The sequence below is a fragment of the Mustela nivalis genome (assembly GCF_964662115.1).
Source record: "Mustela nivalis genome assembly, chromosome: 7".
NCBI lineage: Eukaryota > Metazoa > Chordata > Mammalia > Carnivora > Mustelidae > Mustela > Mustela nivalis.
In genome coordinates, this window is record NC_139026.1 from 63,250,529 (window position 1) to 63,269,012 (window position 18,484).

An 18,484-nucleotide genomic window follows, 5' to 3' on the forward strand; every position below is an offset into this window, starting at 1 on the left:
TGATTCACAATAATGAACTTGTAGTAATAATTAAAAATTTTTTTTATGGGGTGCCTGGGTAGCTCAGTGGGTTAAGCCTCTGCCTTTGGCTCAGGTCATGATCCCAGGGTCCTGGGATCAAGCCCCACATTGGGCTCTCTGCTCGGCGGGGAGCCTGCTTCCCCCTCTTTCTGCCTCTCTGCCTACTTGTGATTTCTCTCTCTCTCTGTCAAATAAATAAATAAAATCTTAAAAAAAATTTTTTTTTATTAAGTTTTAATTTTAATTCCAGTGTGCTTAACATACAGTGTAATAATGGTTTCAGGTGTACAGTCTTGTGAGTCAGCATTTCCACACATCACCCTGTGCTCATCACAGCAGGTGCCCCCCTTCAGCCTCATCACTTGGCAAACCAAGAAAGTTTGCCTCTCTTTTTCTCCTTTGCTTATTTTGTTCTTAAATTCCACATAGGAGTGAAATCATATGGTATGTTATTCTCTTACTTTTTTCACTTAGCATATTATAACTCCATACACATTGCAAATGGCAAGATTTCATTCTTTTTTATAGCTGAATAATATTCTATTGCATACACCATATCTTCTTTATCCATTAATCTGTTGACGGACACTTGGACTTTTTCTATAATTTGGCTAGTGTATATAATGCAGCTATAAACATAGGGGTGCATGTATTTCTTTGAGTTAGTGTATTTTTGTACTTTTGGGGCAAATACCCAGTAGTACTATTACTGGGTCATAGGATAGTTCTATTTTTAACTTTTTGAGGACCCTCCACACTATTTTCCAGAGTGGCTGCACCAATTTGCATTCCCACTAATAGTGCAATAGGGTTTCCCTTTCTTCCATTGTAATATTTTTTAATATAGCCTGTATTCTATATGTGTTGTGCTGCCTGAATGCTCTGCATCAGAATTAGAGAAGAATTCAGTAGGATTTTTTTTTTTTTTTAAGATTTTATTTATTTGAGAGAGAGAGCGCAGGCACAAGCAGAGGGAGGGGCAGAGAGAGAGGGAGAAGCAGACAGGAGCCGGGATCATGACCTGAGCTGAAGGCAGACATTTAACTGATTAAGCCACCCAGGAGCCTCATCAGTATGGTTAATCAAACATCAAACTAGTCATCTCTTTATAAAATCTTTTTTTTTTTTAAGATTTTATTTATTTGACAGAGAGATCACAAGTAGGTAGATAGGTAGGCAGAAACGGGGGGGTCCCCCCGCTGAGCAGAGAGCCCGATGCGGGGCTCCATCCCAGGACCTTGAGATCATGACCCGAGCCAAAGGCAAAGGCTTTAACCCACTGAGCCACCCCTCTTTATAAAATCTTAAAGTACCATGTGTAGAGGCGCCTGGATGTCTCAGTCAGTTAAGTGTCTATATTGCCATAGTTAGTACAGTTATTAATATGTAGTTTAAAAAAATCCTGGGGTGCCTGGGTGGCTCAGTCTTTGGCATCTGCCTTCGGCTTAGGGCATGATCCCAGGATCCTGGAATCGAGTCTTGTGTCAGGCTCCTGGCTCAGTGGGGAGGCTGCTTCTCCCTCTGCCTGCCGCTCCCCCTGCTTGTGCCCTCTCTCCTCTGACAAATAAAATCTTGAAAAACAAAACCCAAAAACTACCATGTGTGGTTGTGTGTTTTAATTTTATATATATCCTCCTAAAGAAGGCTAGTATTCTGCTGATCCTAATATATTTATAGTTTTGACTCCAAAAACATATCAAATTTAACTCAAAATTCTACACAAAACTTTAGTTTTTCTTTCAAAAATGCTTAAATTCAAGTTAGTTCCCATATAGTATATTACTAGTTTCAGAGATAGAACTTAGTGATTCATCAGTTGCATGTAATACCCTGTGCTCATTACATCGTGTGCCCCCCTTAATATTCATCACCCACTGACCCCCTCCCCTCACCCACCTTCCTTCCAGCAGCCCTCAGACGAAACTCTAGACTATTTTGATAGACTATTTTTTAGAGCAGTTACAGGTTCACAGACTTGAGCATACAGAGATTTCCCATATCCCCCAGCTCCACATGCACGGTGGCCTCTATTATCAACATGTGCACTGGGCGGTACAGTGGTCACAGCTGAGGGGCCTGCACTGAGAATGCATATTTCACCCGGAGCCCGCAGTTTACTCTAGGGCTCATTCGTGGTGTCGTGCATTTTATGAGTTTGGACTGATGTGTAGTGACATGTGTCTACCATTTCAGTAACATACGTTGGCCTTCACTGCCCTCAGACTCCTCTGTGCTCTTCCTAGTTCTTCAATTCTACCCTGAAGCCTTGATTTTTTTTTTTTTTAAAGATTTTATTTATTATTGGACAGAGAGAGAGATCACAAGGAGGCAGAGAGGCAGGGAGAGAGAGAGGAGGAAGCAGGCTCCCCATGGAGCAGAGAGCCCAATGTGGGGCTCGATCCCAGGACCCTGGGATCATGACCTGAGCAGAAGGCAAAGGCTTTAACCCACTGAGCCACCCAGGCACCCCAAGAGTATCTTATTTATTGATGACACGCTCTACCTAGTTTCTAGGTGTATGGTTGACTCTCTTTTTCATTTTTTCCTCTAGTGCATTCCACTCTTTGTTCAACTCGTTTTGGAGAGATTAACCCGAGGAGTTAAAACTAGTGAGCTCCGCACCATGTGTCTTCAGGTTGCAATTGCTGCCTTGTACTACAACCCTGATTTGCTGCTACATACTCTAGAACAAATTCAATTGCCTCACAACCCTGGACCTATAACTGTACAGTTTATAAATCAGTGGATGAATGATACAGATTGTTTTCTTGGGTATGTGTCTTTTAGATTTTATTCTACATTTCTGTTTCTGGAAAGTTGACTTTTAAAAGTATATAATAGCATATAGAAAGATAATTTTCATTTTTTAAGGATTAATGTTTAGTGTATTAACCTAATATTTAATTTTTAGAGAATTAAGAATGTGTTTCAGAAGTATAATCTAGTGGAAAGAATCCAGTCTCTGAAAATTAGGTATAGCTTGTCCTTACTGGTTTTTGACTTATGTGCTATCATTGTATCTTGAGGCAACAAGAATTAAGTGTACATCTGGTTCCCTGACTATTAAGTGTCGATAGGCAAAAACATTCTAAATGGGGTTAGGTTTCTAGGGGAAATGCCAGTTTGGTGACAAGACATTGAACCCTGCAGATCTCAGGGGAGCTTATTCTCAAACATGAGGTCAGAAAGGAGGATTGTTCATTGTAGCCCAAGTGCTGCTCCTGTGGGAGAGTGTGTCTTTAGGTGAAGTACTTTCCTAGTATCTGAACTTAGAAAAAATGAGATGTCTTGTAGTATGTACATGCCCTCCTCAAATGACTGAACACCTCTTCGTGACTCTGTTAGGCTAGAATTTCAGCTCTGACAATGGCTTACTGGCAGTGTTATACCAAATATAGCAGTCTTTACATTCTTAATATTTTTAAACAAAATATTTTAAAGAATATTTCTATATAATATTTTAGAATTAACAAAAATGTATATAATGTATACTGGTCAAACTTTTTTCCTTCAAAATCAAATTTTCCTTATATTAAAGCAGAGAACTTTTTTTTTTTTTTTAAAGATTTTATTTATTTATTTGACAGACAGAGATCACAAGTAGGCAGAGAGTCAGGCAGAGAAAGAGAGAGGTGGAAGCAGCTTCCCTGCCAAGCAGAGAGCCCAATGCGGGGCTCGATTCCAGGTGCGGGGCTCTATTCCAAGACCCTGGGATCATGACCTGAACCAAAGCGAGGCTTTAACCCCTTGAGTCACCCAGATGCCCCAAAGCAGAGAACATTTAATGGATTTAGTTAGAGCTGTCAAGTTTTCCTTAGTATATGCTGAGTTTCTGAATAGCTTTTGGCACCTGGGGTTAGTGTACAGTGTATGTGCACTATATACCTTGTATCCAGTCTAATACAGAAGACAGAGTCTAAATTTTTCCTTTTTCCCCTGTTGGTTAGGAATTTCCTGTTTTCAAATGTAGGTATTCTTGCTTTAATAGAACTTGTATGCCAAGGCCCAGATATAGTATTCATATCAATCATAAATTGATATAGCAAGATTGACCATATTAATTGAAGACTTCTCTAGCTCTTTGATGATAATTGGTTTATAAAACATTTATGTAAGATTTCATATGGTACAAAATGGGGGATACCTCTGTATAATTCTATTGAATGAATCCTAAGATACTACATTGGCCATTTTTTCTTGTAGTATTTCAACTGTCCTCATTTATCATGAACACATTTTATTTCTTTGTAATTTGTAGGCATCATGACCGGAAGATGTGTATAATAGGACTGAGTATCCTTTTGGAACTGCAAAATCGACCTCCTGCAGTAGATGCTGTAGTGGGACAGATTGTGCCCTCAATTCTTTTCCTTTTCCTTGGTCTGAAGCAGGTCTGTGCTACCAGACAACTGGTAAACCGTGAAGATCGCTCAAAAGTGGAGAAGGCTGATATGGAAGAAAACGGTAAAGTCTTATAATTGCAATGAGTGCTAGAATTGTACTGATTTGAGCATGCATTTTTAAATTTTAGTCTATTTGGAGTCATTAAACAGAGTTACATTCTTTGGCTTGTTGCACATTTAAAAAATATTTTGGGGTGGATTTACAACATATTCTGACATACAACTTTAGAGAAGTTCATTTTTTGACATTTAAATAATTATTGAACTTAATGTTACACCTTGGGAAATACAAATACATTTGTAACAGAATCAAATGGTTTTGATGATAAGTTAGCAACCAGTTATTTCTTTTTATTTGTGCTAACAATGTCAATGAAGTCAGCAGCATGAATTAATAAATGAACCACTTAGTTAAAAGCAGAAGTGTCAGTATAGCAGATTAATAGAGTGCCTGGTACATTTTTTTTAAGATTCCTTTTTTTTTTTTTTTAAGATTTTATTTATTTGACAGAGATCACGAGTAGGCAGAGTGGCAGGCAGAGAGAGAGGGGGAAGCAGACTCCCTGCTGAGCAGTGAACCCCATGCGGGGCTTGATCCCAGGACCCTGGGATCATGACCTGAGCTGAAGGCAGAGGCTTAACCCACTGAACCACCAGGTGCCCCTTTTTTAAGGTTCTTAATCAGAAACTATTTAGGAGAGACTTAGAGTTTATGTATTAATAAATTTAGAGTAAAATACACAAGTGAAGGTTATTCGCTTAATAGAGATTCAGAATAAGATTGTTAGGGTCAAGCATATTAGATCTTTATTTAATGATACTGCAAAAAACTATTTACTTGCGCCCAGGAAGTAATATTATCCAACTCCAAGTGGAGTTTTTCCTCTTCTAGTTAAAAACAGACATTTCTTTAAATGAGAAAAATCAGAACTTTCATGGAAAACCTACATCTCTCTTTTTGATGCAAAATTCTATGATTTCAGCAAGTGCAGATTTAAAACATTTTACATTTAATTGGCATCATTCTGGTTTGTTCATGTACAAGAAATGGTACCCTTCCCTAACCCCTAACACAGTACACTTCTTCTGATTGAATTTAATGTTTTTCTTCCTCTCAAAATAAAATTTAAGAGAGAGAAAGTATGCACACATGCATGCTATGGGGGGAGGAGCAGAGGCAGAGAGAGAATCCTAAGCAGGCTCCATGTGCAGCATGGAGCCTTATGTGCGGCTCAATCTCTTGACCCTGAGATCATGACCTGAACTAAAATCAAGAGTCAGACACTTAACCAACTGAGCTACCCAGGTACCTCTAATTTCTTTTTCTGAATATCATGTAAAACTTTTACAGTAATGCTTCTTTAGTAGAAGGGTTTTGTGTTTTTGCTAAGTATAGGCCAACAGTTATGGAATTACTTTTTTCAGAATGTTACAATATTCTCCAAGTCTTTATTTTGTAAATTGTTGGTTTATAACTAATATGGCTTGAGAAAAAATTCTGTAGTACTTTCCCAGATTTTCCTGTTGTATTTCCACTGAAGTGTAGAATGATTAACTAGGAAAGGTGTTTCTTGTTATCTTTGTAATTATACCTTTGTAAATATACCTTTCCTAGTTAATAAGACAGGGTTTCCTGTCTTACCCCAAAACTACTTCACAGTTTAATTCAGTGTGGTATGTTTTATAGAACTATTTTTGGAATAATGTCTAGTTTGGGTTTATTCTAGGTTTTTCCCTCTTAGTAAATGCAGAACAAAATCAACCTATCTTTTGGTTACAGTACTGGGATAACTGCTTAAAACAGATTGAAAAGTTGAAATCTGAATTGTATATCATCATGGATTCTGCTTTATTTTCAATGTCAATCTACATGTAGCTAATTTTTCTCTATTTCTATAGTTTTCTGTTTCTATTAGCAGAAACAATCTCATTTGAGTACTTCTAAGCAGTTCATAATCAACTTAGGTAACTGTTAAGAGATCAGATTCTCAATGGGAGGTCATTGTTATTTAAAACACGTAACATGTGCACTGACTGTACAATTGTCTTTTTTTGGGACAAAAAAATTTGGGACTCTGATTAATAGCATTTTTGTAGTAAAGAGTATGAGGCAGCCCTAGCAAAACGGTTGTAATGTCCAGAAGACTTTAGATTTAGGGACACTTGTTTTTAGGAAGGAGGATAAAGTCCTTTTCAATTTAACAAATTACAGTAAAGATTTATTTTTAGAATTTCATATATAAATAGGTGCTAGTTTTTCCATATCCAGAATGTTTTGTCCTTTTGTGTTTTCATTTCTTCAATAATTAATGGATTCACAGAGGAGATTTCAAGTGATGAAGAGGAGACCAACAAAACTGCTCAAGCAATGCAATCAAATAATGGAAGAGGTGAAGAAGAGGAGGAGGAGGATGATGACTGGGATGAAGAGGTATTGGAAGAAACTGCCCTTGAAGGATTCAGCACTCCACTTGACCTTGACAACAGTGTGGATGAATATCAATTTTTTACACAAGCTCTGCTAAGTAGGTCTTTACTTGCTAAATCTTCAGATATTTTCTCTGAGGTCGATCTTTATTTCCTTCGGTTAGAAGCTGTTTTGGGATCTGCCGCAAATTGGTTTAGATGTTAAATTTGGATTCAGTTGTGTTGAGTTTGTGGTGTGTTGTCCACATGGAAAAACCTGGGAGACTCAGGGGATGGTTTTGCCTAAAGCACCAATTCGAGTTCTTGGTGTGGGACGGACGTTGTTGAAGCTGCAGGTACTGTGAGAATCTGGAGGAAAATGACAGCACCTGAGTAGAGGTGTATGTCAAGATCGAATTCAGGGATCATAGTTAGTAAAACCTCAGAGGGCGAAGGCAGGAGAGAACTGGGCAAAGCAGAGATTGGCAAGTCTTAACCATCCTCTGATAGCCCCAGATGGTTGGAAACAGAGTGGGTACTCAGGAATAATCCTTTGGTGGAGTAAGTTTTACCACCTTGGGTTTGTTATGGTGTTGAACTCTTTCTCTTACTATCTGTAGTCATCTCATTGTACTTTTATTATCATGTCACTTTTCTCTGAAATGATCATTGTCACTAGACTCATCTTTTTCTTCTACAATGCAACAGCTGTGCAGAATCGGGATGCTGCCTGGTACCAGCTGCTCATGGCACCACTCAGTGAGGACCAGAGGAGGGCGCTGCAGGAGGTGTACACCCTGGCAGAGCACCGGAAGACAGTAGCAGGTCAGCTCTCCAGATTTCCAGATTGGAGTGCATGTGTGGAGGCACTGAGCCAGCCTTATTAATGAATCTTGTGGCACCTGAAGACTGTTTTAAAAATTGTTAGAGGCCAACCTTTAGGGATAATAATGAATTATTATTGTATGATTTTTAAAAAAATGTTGCTTTTTAATCACTTGTGGTATCTTAGATCTGCAAAATCCTGTGCATTAATAAGTGTCTTCCAGTGGTGGTTATTCAGGAGTACTTATGCTGTATTGTAGAGCCCAAGATGTAAAAAGGTGGGGATGAGTCTTGCCGAGGGAGAGTTAATCAGTTGACAACCCATCTAAACATCTTACCCCCAAATAGACCGAAGGTACTTCATGAGTTCTTGCAAAGGGCTTGTCTTCCTGGAAATGAAGCACTCTTCATTTTTTTTTTGCTGGGCTTTATGTGATTCTTGTTGATTTTCAGTTTTTTGACCTGGAGAAATTATTTTCTGCAGACATTATTGTGGTTACTCCTAGAAAACCAATGGAAAAGATTTTGCAATTACAAAAATATTTTAGTAGAAAATGTCATGGAACAGGTACCTGTGATTTAGAGCCTAAGTTCTTCGGCATGGATTTGAATGTTCAGCCCTGCATAGTCTATGTCAGTCCCCCTAATAGGAGAATTCTGGGCACACTTCTAGCAGTAGACTATGGAACTGTTAAGACATAGCTCTGAGACTTGTTTTCATTTTGCTTATTTTTACTAGAAGTTGAGATAGGGGAGGTAAAGCATTTTTTAGCAGTTTTTCTGTGATAGTAAACATAACTGCTTACTCACATAGCCCTGTTAAAGGTTAATGCTCAGGGATGTCAGGGGAAGATGGCAGAGTAGGAGGACCGTAAGCTCACCTCATCTCACAGATACAACTAGGTAACACTCACATTAGGGTATATAACCCAGAGAATGACTCAATGACTGGCAGAACAAACTTCACAACAAGAGGGAGAGAAGAGTCCACATCAAAGAGGATAGGAAGGATGGAGATGTAGTGGGGAACCAAATGGATGGGTCTGTCCGCTGGTGGAAGGGACCCGTGGGCATAGAGGGAGGAGAAAAACAGATGATCATACTGTAAGCCTGCATGGAAAGATGACTCCCCATAACATCTGGCTGATGAAAACCAGAGGGGCTGAATTTCGTTAGTTCTTACAACCAGGGTGATTTATAGCCTGGAACTTTAAAAGGCAAGTTCAGTTCCAAGAGAGCCTTGAGGGCTATAGAAAACTAGGTGCCCACCCCCTATAGCACAACAAACAACCTACAGAGATACAACATAGAGGCAGTACCTTGAAAAATGCCTGGGGCATACAGAAGGGAGAATTATTTGCTAATCTCAGAGTATGTCCCTGAGGGACAGAGTACTGAAAGACTCTACCAGGAACAAAGTTGCTGGTAGGTGCCATTTCCCTTCCTCACTCTCCCAACCCCCTGCCCCAGCATAAACACTAAGATACCTGCTGGAGCCAGCCTGGAACTTGCCTTCACTACCTAGCTTGCTTACACCGCGCACCAGCCTTTTCAGCTGGGCCTGCCTCAGTCCTGGTGCTGTCTTTAGTCCCCCAAAGACTAACGCAAACCTTGCCACCACTGTTTCCACGGTGCACATTGTGGGGGTCTCAGTCCCAGCAGCTGTGGCCAGTCTTGTTAAAACTGTGCACCCTGCCTATGCATGCCTTGTGGATTGGCCCGGTCTCAGAGACGGAGATACATCTCCTGTGGCAGAGGGCCAGCGCCACCTTGTTAAAACTACTTGCTCCACCCATTACTTTCAAGACAAGATATGTAGCTGAATTTCATAACAGAAATAAACACAGAAAGTCAGACAAAATGAGAAGAAATGTCCCAAATAAAAGAACAGGACAAAACAATAGCAAGGCACCTAAGCAAAACAGAGATAAATAATATGCCTGATAGAGAATTTAAAATAATTGTCATAAAGACACTTACTGGACTTGAGAAAACAATGGAGGATTTCAGTGAGCTCTTTACCAAAGAGAAAACATTGGAAAAGAACCAATCAGAGAAAAGAACAATAATTGAAATTAAAAATACACTAAATGGAATAAATAGCAGACTAGGGGAAGCAAAATAGATTAGCAACGTGGAGGACAGAGTAATGGAAAGTAATCAAGCGGAGCAGGTGAGGGGAAAATAAATTATGCAGAATGAAAATAGACTTAGGGAACTCAGTGTCCCCATTAGGCATTACAACATTTGCTTACAGGGATCCCGGGAAAAGGAGAGAAAGAGGGCAGAAAATTTATTTGAAGAAATAATAGCTGAGAAGCACCCTAATCTGGAGAAGGAAATAGAAATTCAGATTCAGGACGTATAGACATCCCCCCCCCCCCACCCCGACCAAAAAATCAACCAAAGAAGGTCCCTTCAAAGACAGTAATTTAAATGACACAAAGTGGTGATAAAGAATTTTAAAAGCAGAAAGAGAAAAGAAAGTTATGTGCAAGGCTGTCAGTGGATTTTTAAGCAGAAACTTTGCAGGCCAGATGGGAGTGGTAAGATATATTCAAAATGCCTGAAGGAAAGTATCTGCAACCAAAAATACTCTATCTGGTAAGGCTATTATTCTGAATAGAAGGAGAGATACAGTGTTTTCCAGACAAACAGAAGTTAAAAGAATTCATGACCACTAAACCAGCACTATAAGAAATGTTAGTGGAAAACAAAAACTATGAATAAGAAAAGTAGGAAGCACAAAGGAATTGAAAATAAATATATCTGTAAAAACCAGTCAAGGGATTCACAGAGTAAAAAGAAATGAAGTATGACACCATATACCTAAAATATGGGAGTCGGGGGAGTGACAGGTGTAAAGAAAGTTCAAACTTAGGTGACCATCAACGTAATAAAGACTACTATACACAGAAGACGTGGTATACAAATCAACCACAAATCAAAAACCACAAATCAAAAACCAGTAACAGATACACAAAAAGTAACAGATATACAAAAAATAAAGACAAAGGAATCTAAGTATATTACTAAAGACAGCAAACTTATGGGGGCAGGAAAGCAAGGGAAGAAAGGAATGGAGAACAACTTCAGAAACAATCAAAACCAAGTAACAAAATGGTAGTAAATACATACCCATAAGTAAGTGTTATGAATGCACACAGACCAAATTCTCTAATCAAAAGACAGAGGGTGATGGAATGGATTAAAAAAAAAAAAAAGACCCATATATATGCAGTGTTTCACAACATATGGAGACTGAAAGTAAAGGAATGGAAAAACAATTATCATGAAAATGGAAGTGAAAAGAAAGCCAGGGTAGCAATACTTAGACCTTAAACACTGTTAAAATACACAAAGAAGGATGCTACATAATCATAAAGAGAACAATCCAACCAGATGATATAACAATTTAAAATATTTATGTACCCGCCATGAGAGCTCCCAAATATATAAAGCAGCTGTTAACAAACAAATAAAGTAATAGATAGGAATACTAGAATAGGGGACTTTAACACTCCACTTACATCAATGGATAGATCAAAAGAAAATCAAGAAGAAACAGTGGCTAATTTAAAGGACACATTGGGTCAGATGGCTCTAACAGATATATTCAGAACATTCCATCCTAAAATAGCAGTGTGCACATGGAACATTCTTCATAATACATCCTATATTAGGTCACAATGCAAGTCTCAACAAATTCAAAAAGAAGTCATACATGCATGTTTCTGAACACACTATGAAAGTAGAAATCAACCACAAGAAAAAAACCTGGAAAGGACACATATACATGGAGATTAAATAACATGCTAGTAAACAATGAATGATTTCTTGGTTGGCCCAAAGAAGAAATAAAAAAAGATACATGTAAACAAATGAAAATGGAAACACAATGGTCCAAGATTGTTGGGAGCAATAAAAGCCATTCTACAAAGGAAGTTCATAGAGGCCTACCTCAAGAATCAAGAAAAATCTTAAAAAACTTAACGTATACCTGAGGGAGCAAGAAAAAGAAGAACAAACAAATCCCCACACCAGCAGAATGAAGGAAATAATAATTAGAGCAGAAATGAATGATAAAGAAACTAAAATTTAGAACAGATCAATGAGGTCAGGAGCTGGTTTTGTGAAAAGATCAACAAAATTGATAAACCCTTAGCCAGATGCAGAGTAAGAGAGAGAGGGGACTCAAACAAAATCATAAATGGAGGAGGAGAAATAACAACCTAAACCACAGAAACACAAAGGATTGTAAAAGAATGGTGCAAAAAATTACATGCCAACAAATTGGATAACCTAGAAGAAATGGATCAATTTCTAGAAACATATAATCTCCCAAAACTGAACCAGCAAGAAATAGAATGTTTGAACAAACTAATTATCAACAATGAAATTGAATCAGTAATCAAGACTCCCAACAAACAACAGTTCAGGACCAGATGGCTTTACAGGTGAATTTTATCCAAACATTTAAAGACTTAGTATCTGTTCTTAAACTTTTCCAAAAAATTGAAGAGGAAAGAAAATTTCCAATTTATTCTGAGAGGCCAACATTACTCTGATATCAAAATGAAATAAAGACAGCACAAAAAAGAACTTTAAGGCCAATATCTGTGATGAACATAGATGCAGAAATCATCAACAAAGTATTAGCACAATAAATCCAACAATACGTTAAAAAAAACCATTTACCACAATCAAGTGGGATTTATTCCCAGGATGCAAGAGTGGTTCAGTATTCACAAATCAGTGTCTTACATTACATCAGTAAGAGAAAAGATAAAAACCATCTGATCTTTTTAATAGTTGCAGAAAAAGCATTTGACAAAGTACAATATTCATTCATGATAATAACCGACAACAAAGTTGTTGGAGATGGAACAGAGCTCAACATAATAAAGACTATATATGAAAAACCCACAGTTAACATCATACTCAATGATGAAAAACTGGGAGCTTTTCTCATAAGGTCAGGAACAAGACAAGAATGTCCATTTTCACCAGTTATTCAGCATAGTACTGGAAGTCCTAACCACATTAATCATGTAAGGAAAAGGGATAAATGAAATAGGAATAAAAATTGGTGAGGAGGAAGTAAAACTTTCACTATTTGCAGATGGCATGAGATTGTATATATGGCAAACTCAAGACTCCATCAAAAAGCTACTGGAACTGATAAGTGAATTCAGTAGGGTCACAGAATACAAAAGCAACATAGAGGAAACTGCTGCATTTATACACACTAGTAATGAAGTAGCAGCAAAAGGAATTAAGAAAACAATCCCATTTGCCATTGCACCAAAAAGAATTAAATTCCTAGGAATAAACTTAACCAAGGAGGTAAAAGACCTGTACTTTGAAAAGTATAGAACACTAATGAAAGAAATCGAAGATGACACAACCAAATGGAAAGATACTGCATGCTCACGGGTTGGAAGAATGACTATTGTTAAAATGTCCATACTGCCTAAAGCAAGCTACAGATTTAATGCAATCCCTATGAAAATGCCATCAGCATTTTTCACAGAACTAGGACAATCTTAAGATTTGTATGGAACCACAAAAGCCTCCAAATAGTCAAAGCAGTTTTGAAAAAGAAAAACAAAACTAGAGGTATCACAACCCTAGATTTCAAGATACACTACAGAGCTGTAGTAATGAAAACAGTATGGGTAGTGGCACAAAAATAGACACATAGATCACTAGAATAGAATAGAGAGCCCAGAAATAAATCCATGATCATATGGCAATTAATATACGACAAAGGATGCAAGACTATGCAATGGAAAAGAGTCTCTTCTGGGAAAACAAGACCACTTTCTTACATTATACACAAAAATAAACTCAAAATGGATTAAGGACATAAATGTGAGATCTGTAACCATAAACTGCTGGAAGAGAGCACAGGCAGTAATTTCTCTGCCATTGGCCATAACATCTTCTAGACAGGTCTCCTGAGGTAAGGGAAACAAAAACAAAATAAACTGTTGGGACTACATTGGAGTGAAAAGCTTCTGCACAGTAAAGGAAACAACCATCAAAACTAAAAGACAACCTATGGAATGGGAGAAGAGATTTGCAAATGACAGTCCAATAAGGGGTTAGTATCCAAAATATATAAAGAGCATACACAACTCAACACCCAATAAACAATCCAATTAAAAAATGGGCAGAGAACATGAATAGATATTTGTCCAAAGACATACAGATGGCCAACAGACACGTGAATATATACTCAGCATCATTCATCACCAGAGAAATGCAAATAAAAAACCACATTGAACTATCACCTCACACCTGTCAGACTGGTGAAAACAAGAAACAAGTGTTGGTGAGGATGTGGAGAAAAAGGAACCCTCGTACACTGCTGATGGAAATGCAGTTTGGTGCGGCCACTGTGTGAAACAGTATGGAGGTTCCTCAAAAAGTCAAAAATAGAACTACCATGTGATCCAGTAGTGGCACTACTGGGCATTTACCCAAAGAATACAAAAGCACTAATTTGAAGATATATGTACCCCCATGTTTATTGCAGTATACCAGCAGGCATCTATCGATAGAGGAATGTATAAAGATGTGTGTGTGTGTGTCTGTGTGTGTGTGCGTGTGCACACACACACACACACACACACACACTTGTTCAGCTACAAATAAGAATGAAATCTTGTCATTTACAACAGTATGGAGGGATCTAGGGAGTATAAGGCTAAGCAAAATAACCCAGTCAGATAAGGACAAATATATGATTTCACTCCTGTGTGGAATTTAAAAGGGAAAACAAGAGAGACCAAAAAACTGACTCTTAACTAGAGAGAACAAACAGATGGTTAGTTACTAGAGAGGAGGTGAGAAGGGGCCCAGGGGAAATAGGTGAAAGGGTTTAAGAGTCACTCCTCTTGGTGAGCACAGAGTAATATATGGAAGTGTTGCATCACTATATTGTACATCTAAAATTAACACTGTATGTTGTGAACTACACTAGAATGAAAACAAAAAAAGGTTGTTGCTCGGTTGGGCAGAACAGCTAATATGAGTCACATTCCTTCACAATGCAAAGTATAAAGAAATCTTGCTCCTTTGAGGTTATTTCCAACTTTGTCACCTTAAATACTCTTGTTCTTTTCCTCCCTCTTTCTCTTGGCAAACACTAGAAGCAAAGAAGAAGATTGAACAACAGGGAGGCTTCACCTTTGAAAACAAAGGAGTCCTCTCGGCATTTAACTTTGGGACTGTGCCCAGCAACAACTGAAAGAAGGAACAGCAGCCTACCAAATGTCATCACTACATTTTACTTCACCGGGGGAATGTGAAGGTCAAGGGGAGGAAAAGAGTGGGCTGCTCTTCAGCACCCTCCTGCTGTGCCAGTTAACTCTGGCATCAGGCTGCGGTTTCATCCTCTCCCTCTTCCCCTTTGACCTTTCTCCCCACCCCGAAATACATATTCTAAGCAGCTACTGTAATGTATGAAATTCAAGGAAAACAAAATCAGTGGACTGAAAAGGACAAAATCATATTCTCCAAAGGATGAACGACCAAGGTGGTTTTAGAGGATTGAATTGAATTGCACGTCTCAGGTTTTTGCCATGCAGAATCAATGGATTTATGCGGATAACAGTGCCTTCTGTTGTACATGAATTATCTGAAAAATTTTTTTGGAGTGCATTGCAATTTTTTTTAAAGCATAAAACATATTTCTAGATATAATGTAAACCTTGGCTCTATGTTGACTTACTCTGCATTTTACTATGTGAATTTACTGTTAGGCAGTTAGCTACAAGTCACTCTGGTTTCAAAAACATCACTGCTCCCCTTGCTCACCCTGCTGCTGGGGGCTCTCTTCAGGGGTTGTAAAATATGCACTGGCTCTGGTTTTTCATCACATGTTTTGTGGCTTTCCTAATAAGTGTCTTATTCCCTCTTCCATCCCATTCTTGAGCCCTGAAAGAGGTGGTATTTCTTTTGGAGTCAGCAAATATGGATATAAATTTCATTTATAACATGGCGAGTTCAGAACTCAAAAGTTTCTTGGCAGCAAGTGACAGGAACTCTTTAGTCACTGGAATTAACAGTAAGTCCGAGTATATTCTGAATCATGTACTTAATTATGTAATGAATTGATTATTTTACTAAAGCACATTGAACTCTTACAAGAAGGGTGCTACATGAGCACATGGTCTTTCTGGATGGGGGCTTGCATTTTCAACAACATATCATTCCTGCTATGTTGGACCTGGGTCCAAAACATTTTCCAACAAAATTTTTTTATCTGTGATAAAGACCCAAATGATTTTAACTTCTGCTTTTCACACATCTGAATTTTCTCCTACCTTATTCATTCTAGCCTTTATTATAGCTAAGTTCAGCTTGTTATATTTTTCACGGGTTGGGGTGTTGTTCAGCTGCCCTCTTAGATGGTAATGATTGATGCCTATAAGAAATATTGCAGATGGAGGTTCCGGCTGTTTTTCAGAACAAATTCAACACTAAAACATGGATCACAGTGTTTTCATACAGTAAGGTGAAAGTGTATTTCCAAAACCTAATGTATTACCGGATGTGATAACAGTTTTCCATTTTTGTGAAATGTCTGCAGCATATATTTCCCCTCAGTGACTGGAGGAATTTCCCCCAGGTGCTTCCTGTATTACCATCCCTTGTTAATATTAACTCTCTTTAGAAGTTTAGGTTATTTAAGTAGTTTTTACATAAGTAGCCTAAGAAGCCCTGAGTTTCAGAGTTCAATATCCCCTGCTTTCCTATTGAACGTGCCAGCTGGCAGAAGAGAAAGGTGGCACTGGGGGACATCTTAGATATCTTAGGCTTTGAAACTCTTCGTATTCTCCCCATGTCCAAAATGATTTATTTTAACATAAATAAAATGCCTTCACACTGGATTGTAAAAGGCATGTGATTTTATTTTTGTGAGGTCTTGTCTTCTGAAGTATTAAAGGGAAAGAGATGTTAATGTGTATCATCCTATCTTGTTTTTGAAGCCAGGGTAGTTGTATAATTTTGTTACCAGCAGTGCTAACCTGAATGTGATCTGGGTAACTTGGAAATGCAGGAACTTATATGAATGTACTGTAAAATAAAACACAGACTGATTCCCAGGATTCTGAACCCCTCTGTGTAAAATGTTTTCTGGATTATGGAGGTACTTTAAGCAGATGATAAAAATCCATCAGTATGTTTTCTTGATTTTGGGAGGAGGCGGAACAAGGTAGCTGTTGGCTTGGGAGGGTAAGAAGGGTTCCTCAGGAGAAGTTAGAGTGGAGAGTGGTTGGAAGCTAAAGCCTATCTCATAAGTCATGGTGTCCCAATGGGAAAGATAGGTGCTCTGAAAAAGCAAAGGTCGTTAAAGCCACATCAGGACCTTGAAGGAAAATTAAAAAGGTGCTGGAAATAGAGCCCTTTTCTGATTGCCTTCTCCTAATCTGATGACAGCCTAACTTGAGTGGAATGGGGACTTCCAGGTAGATGGCAGAGTAGAAAGATCCTTAGCTCACCTACACCCCCAGCTACTCCTAGATAAAACCTACATCAGTATGATTAACTGAGAAAACAACTCAAAGACTGGCAGAACAGACTCTCCACTGCTAATGTAGAGAAGAGGCCACTTCAAAGAGAGTAGAAAAGGCAGGATGCAGTTGGAAACCAAACTGCCCTTCAGAACTGATCATGGGAGGGGCACCTCAAGCATGGATAGAGGAGACTATCAGACCCCATGCCAGGCACCCCAGGCATGGGGGGCCTGCAATAGAAAGACTAATCCCCATAACATTTGCCTTTGAAAATCAGAGGGACTTTGTAAGTTTTTACAATGGGGCTCAACATTGGGAACTTTAAAAATCAGCAGGCTCTGCTTGGAGTGCAGGAGGGCAAGAGGAAACTGAGTCCCCACCATAAAGAGCATAGCAAACAACCCCACTGGGATGTAGCATAGAAGCAGCAGTTTAACAAACACCTAGGGTGTGAAGGAAGATATGTTTACTAGTCTTAGGATGTGTGCTGGAAGGGCAGAGATCCTTAGGAGATTTCTACAAGAACAAAAGAGCTGGCAGGCGCCATTTCTCTCCTCCCCCCCCCCCCCCCCCGCCCCTAGTCTATGCCTGCAGGAACCAGCACAGCATGAACACTCTCCACCTAGCTTTGCTAACAAGTGCACCCACTCCTCCAATCTACACTCAGAAGTCCATTCCACAGCAGTGCCACAAGATTGGTGGTATGAAAGTAGCTCCAACAGGGGACAGCATGACCCCTAAATGACACCTCCCCTGAGGGGAGGGGAAGAAGACTACACATACCAGTCTGAATGTGGTGAGAGCAGTGGCTGTGGGCAGACATTCCATCTGATTATAGTCCCTGCCCACCAGGTAACATTTTTCAGGGGACAACAGGGCGAGTGCCCTGCAGTTAGGTGCTACTACCGCTCTGGCAGAGGCCTCGTCTGATCCAACTCAAGCTGAAGGTAGTCCCAGATTGGCCCATTAACAATACAGGGACCAACCCTCCCACAGCAGGCCAAGAGAGCCATTGCTGATGACTGAAAGCAAATGCAGCTCAGCCATAATAACAGGGCATGCAACACACATGAGAGACATCCCTAAAACACCAGGTTCTGGTAAACAGGGGACACTGCATTGCAGGGCACCATAGGACCTTTTCTTCATAAGGACATTACTTTTAAGAGTAGGAGATTTAATTGACCCTACTAACACCCAGAAACAGACCCAGAGTTAGATAAAATGAGGACACAGCAGAATATATACCAAATAAAGGAACAGGACAAAATTATAGCAGAAGAGCTAAGGAGATGGAAATAA

The 18,484-nt window shown here is 39.0% G+C and overlaps 1 protein-coding gene across 6 annotated transcripts in view; it reads left to right on the forward strand.

The window, feature by feature from the left end:
• The window catches only part of IPO8 (importin 8), a 192,809-nt gene that overhangs the window by 68,557 nt on the left and 105,768 nt on the right, over nt 1-18,484 (forward strand). For 4 of the 6 annotated variants that reach the window (XM_082740704.1, XM_082740707.1, XM_082740705.1 and 1 more), the window contains 5 exons: nt 2,573-2,793; nt 4,280-4,485; nt 6,746-6,949; nt 7,539-7,655; nt 14,813-16,774. In XM_082740704.1, coding sequence (XP_082596830.1) covers nt 2,573-2,793; nt 4,280-4,485; nt 6,746-6,949; nt 7,539-7,655; nt 14,813-14,910 — 846 coding nt within the window. In that variant the 3' untranslated portion in view covers nt 14,911-16,774. Of the gene's footprint in view, nt 1-2,572; nt 2,794-4,279; nt 4,486-6,745; nt 6,950-7,538; nt 7,656-14,812; nt 16,775-18,484 lie in introns of those variants that run through there. The other 2 variants (XM_082740706.1, XM_082740709.1) reach the window with 1 other exon arrangement.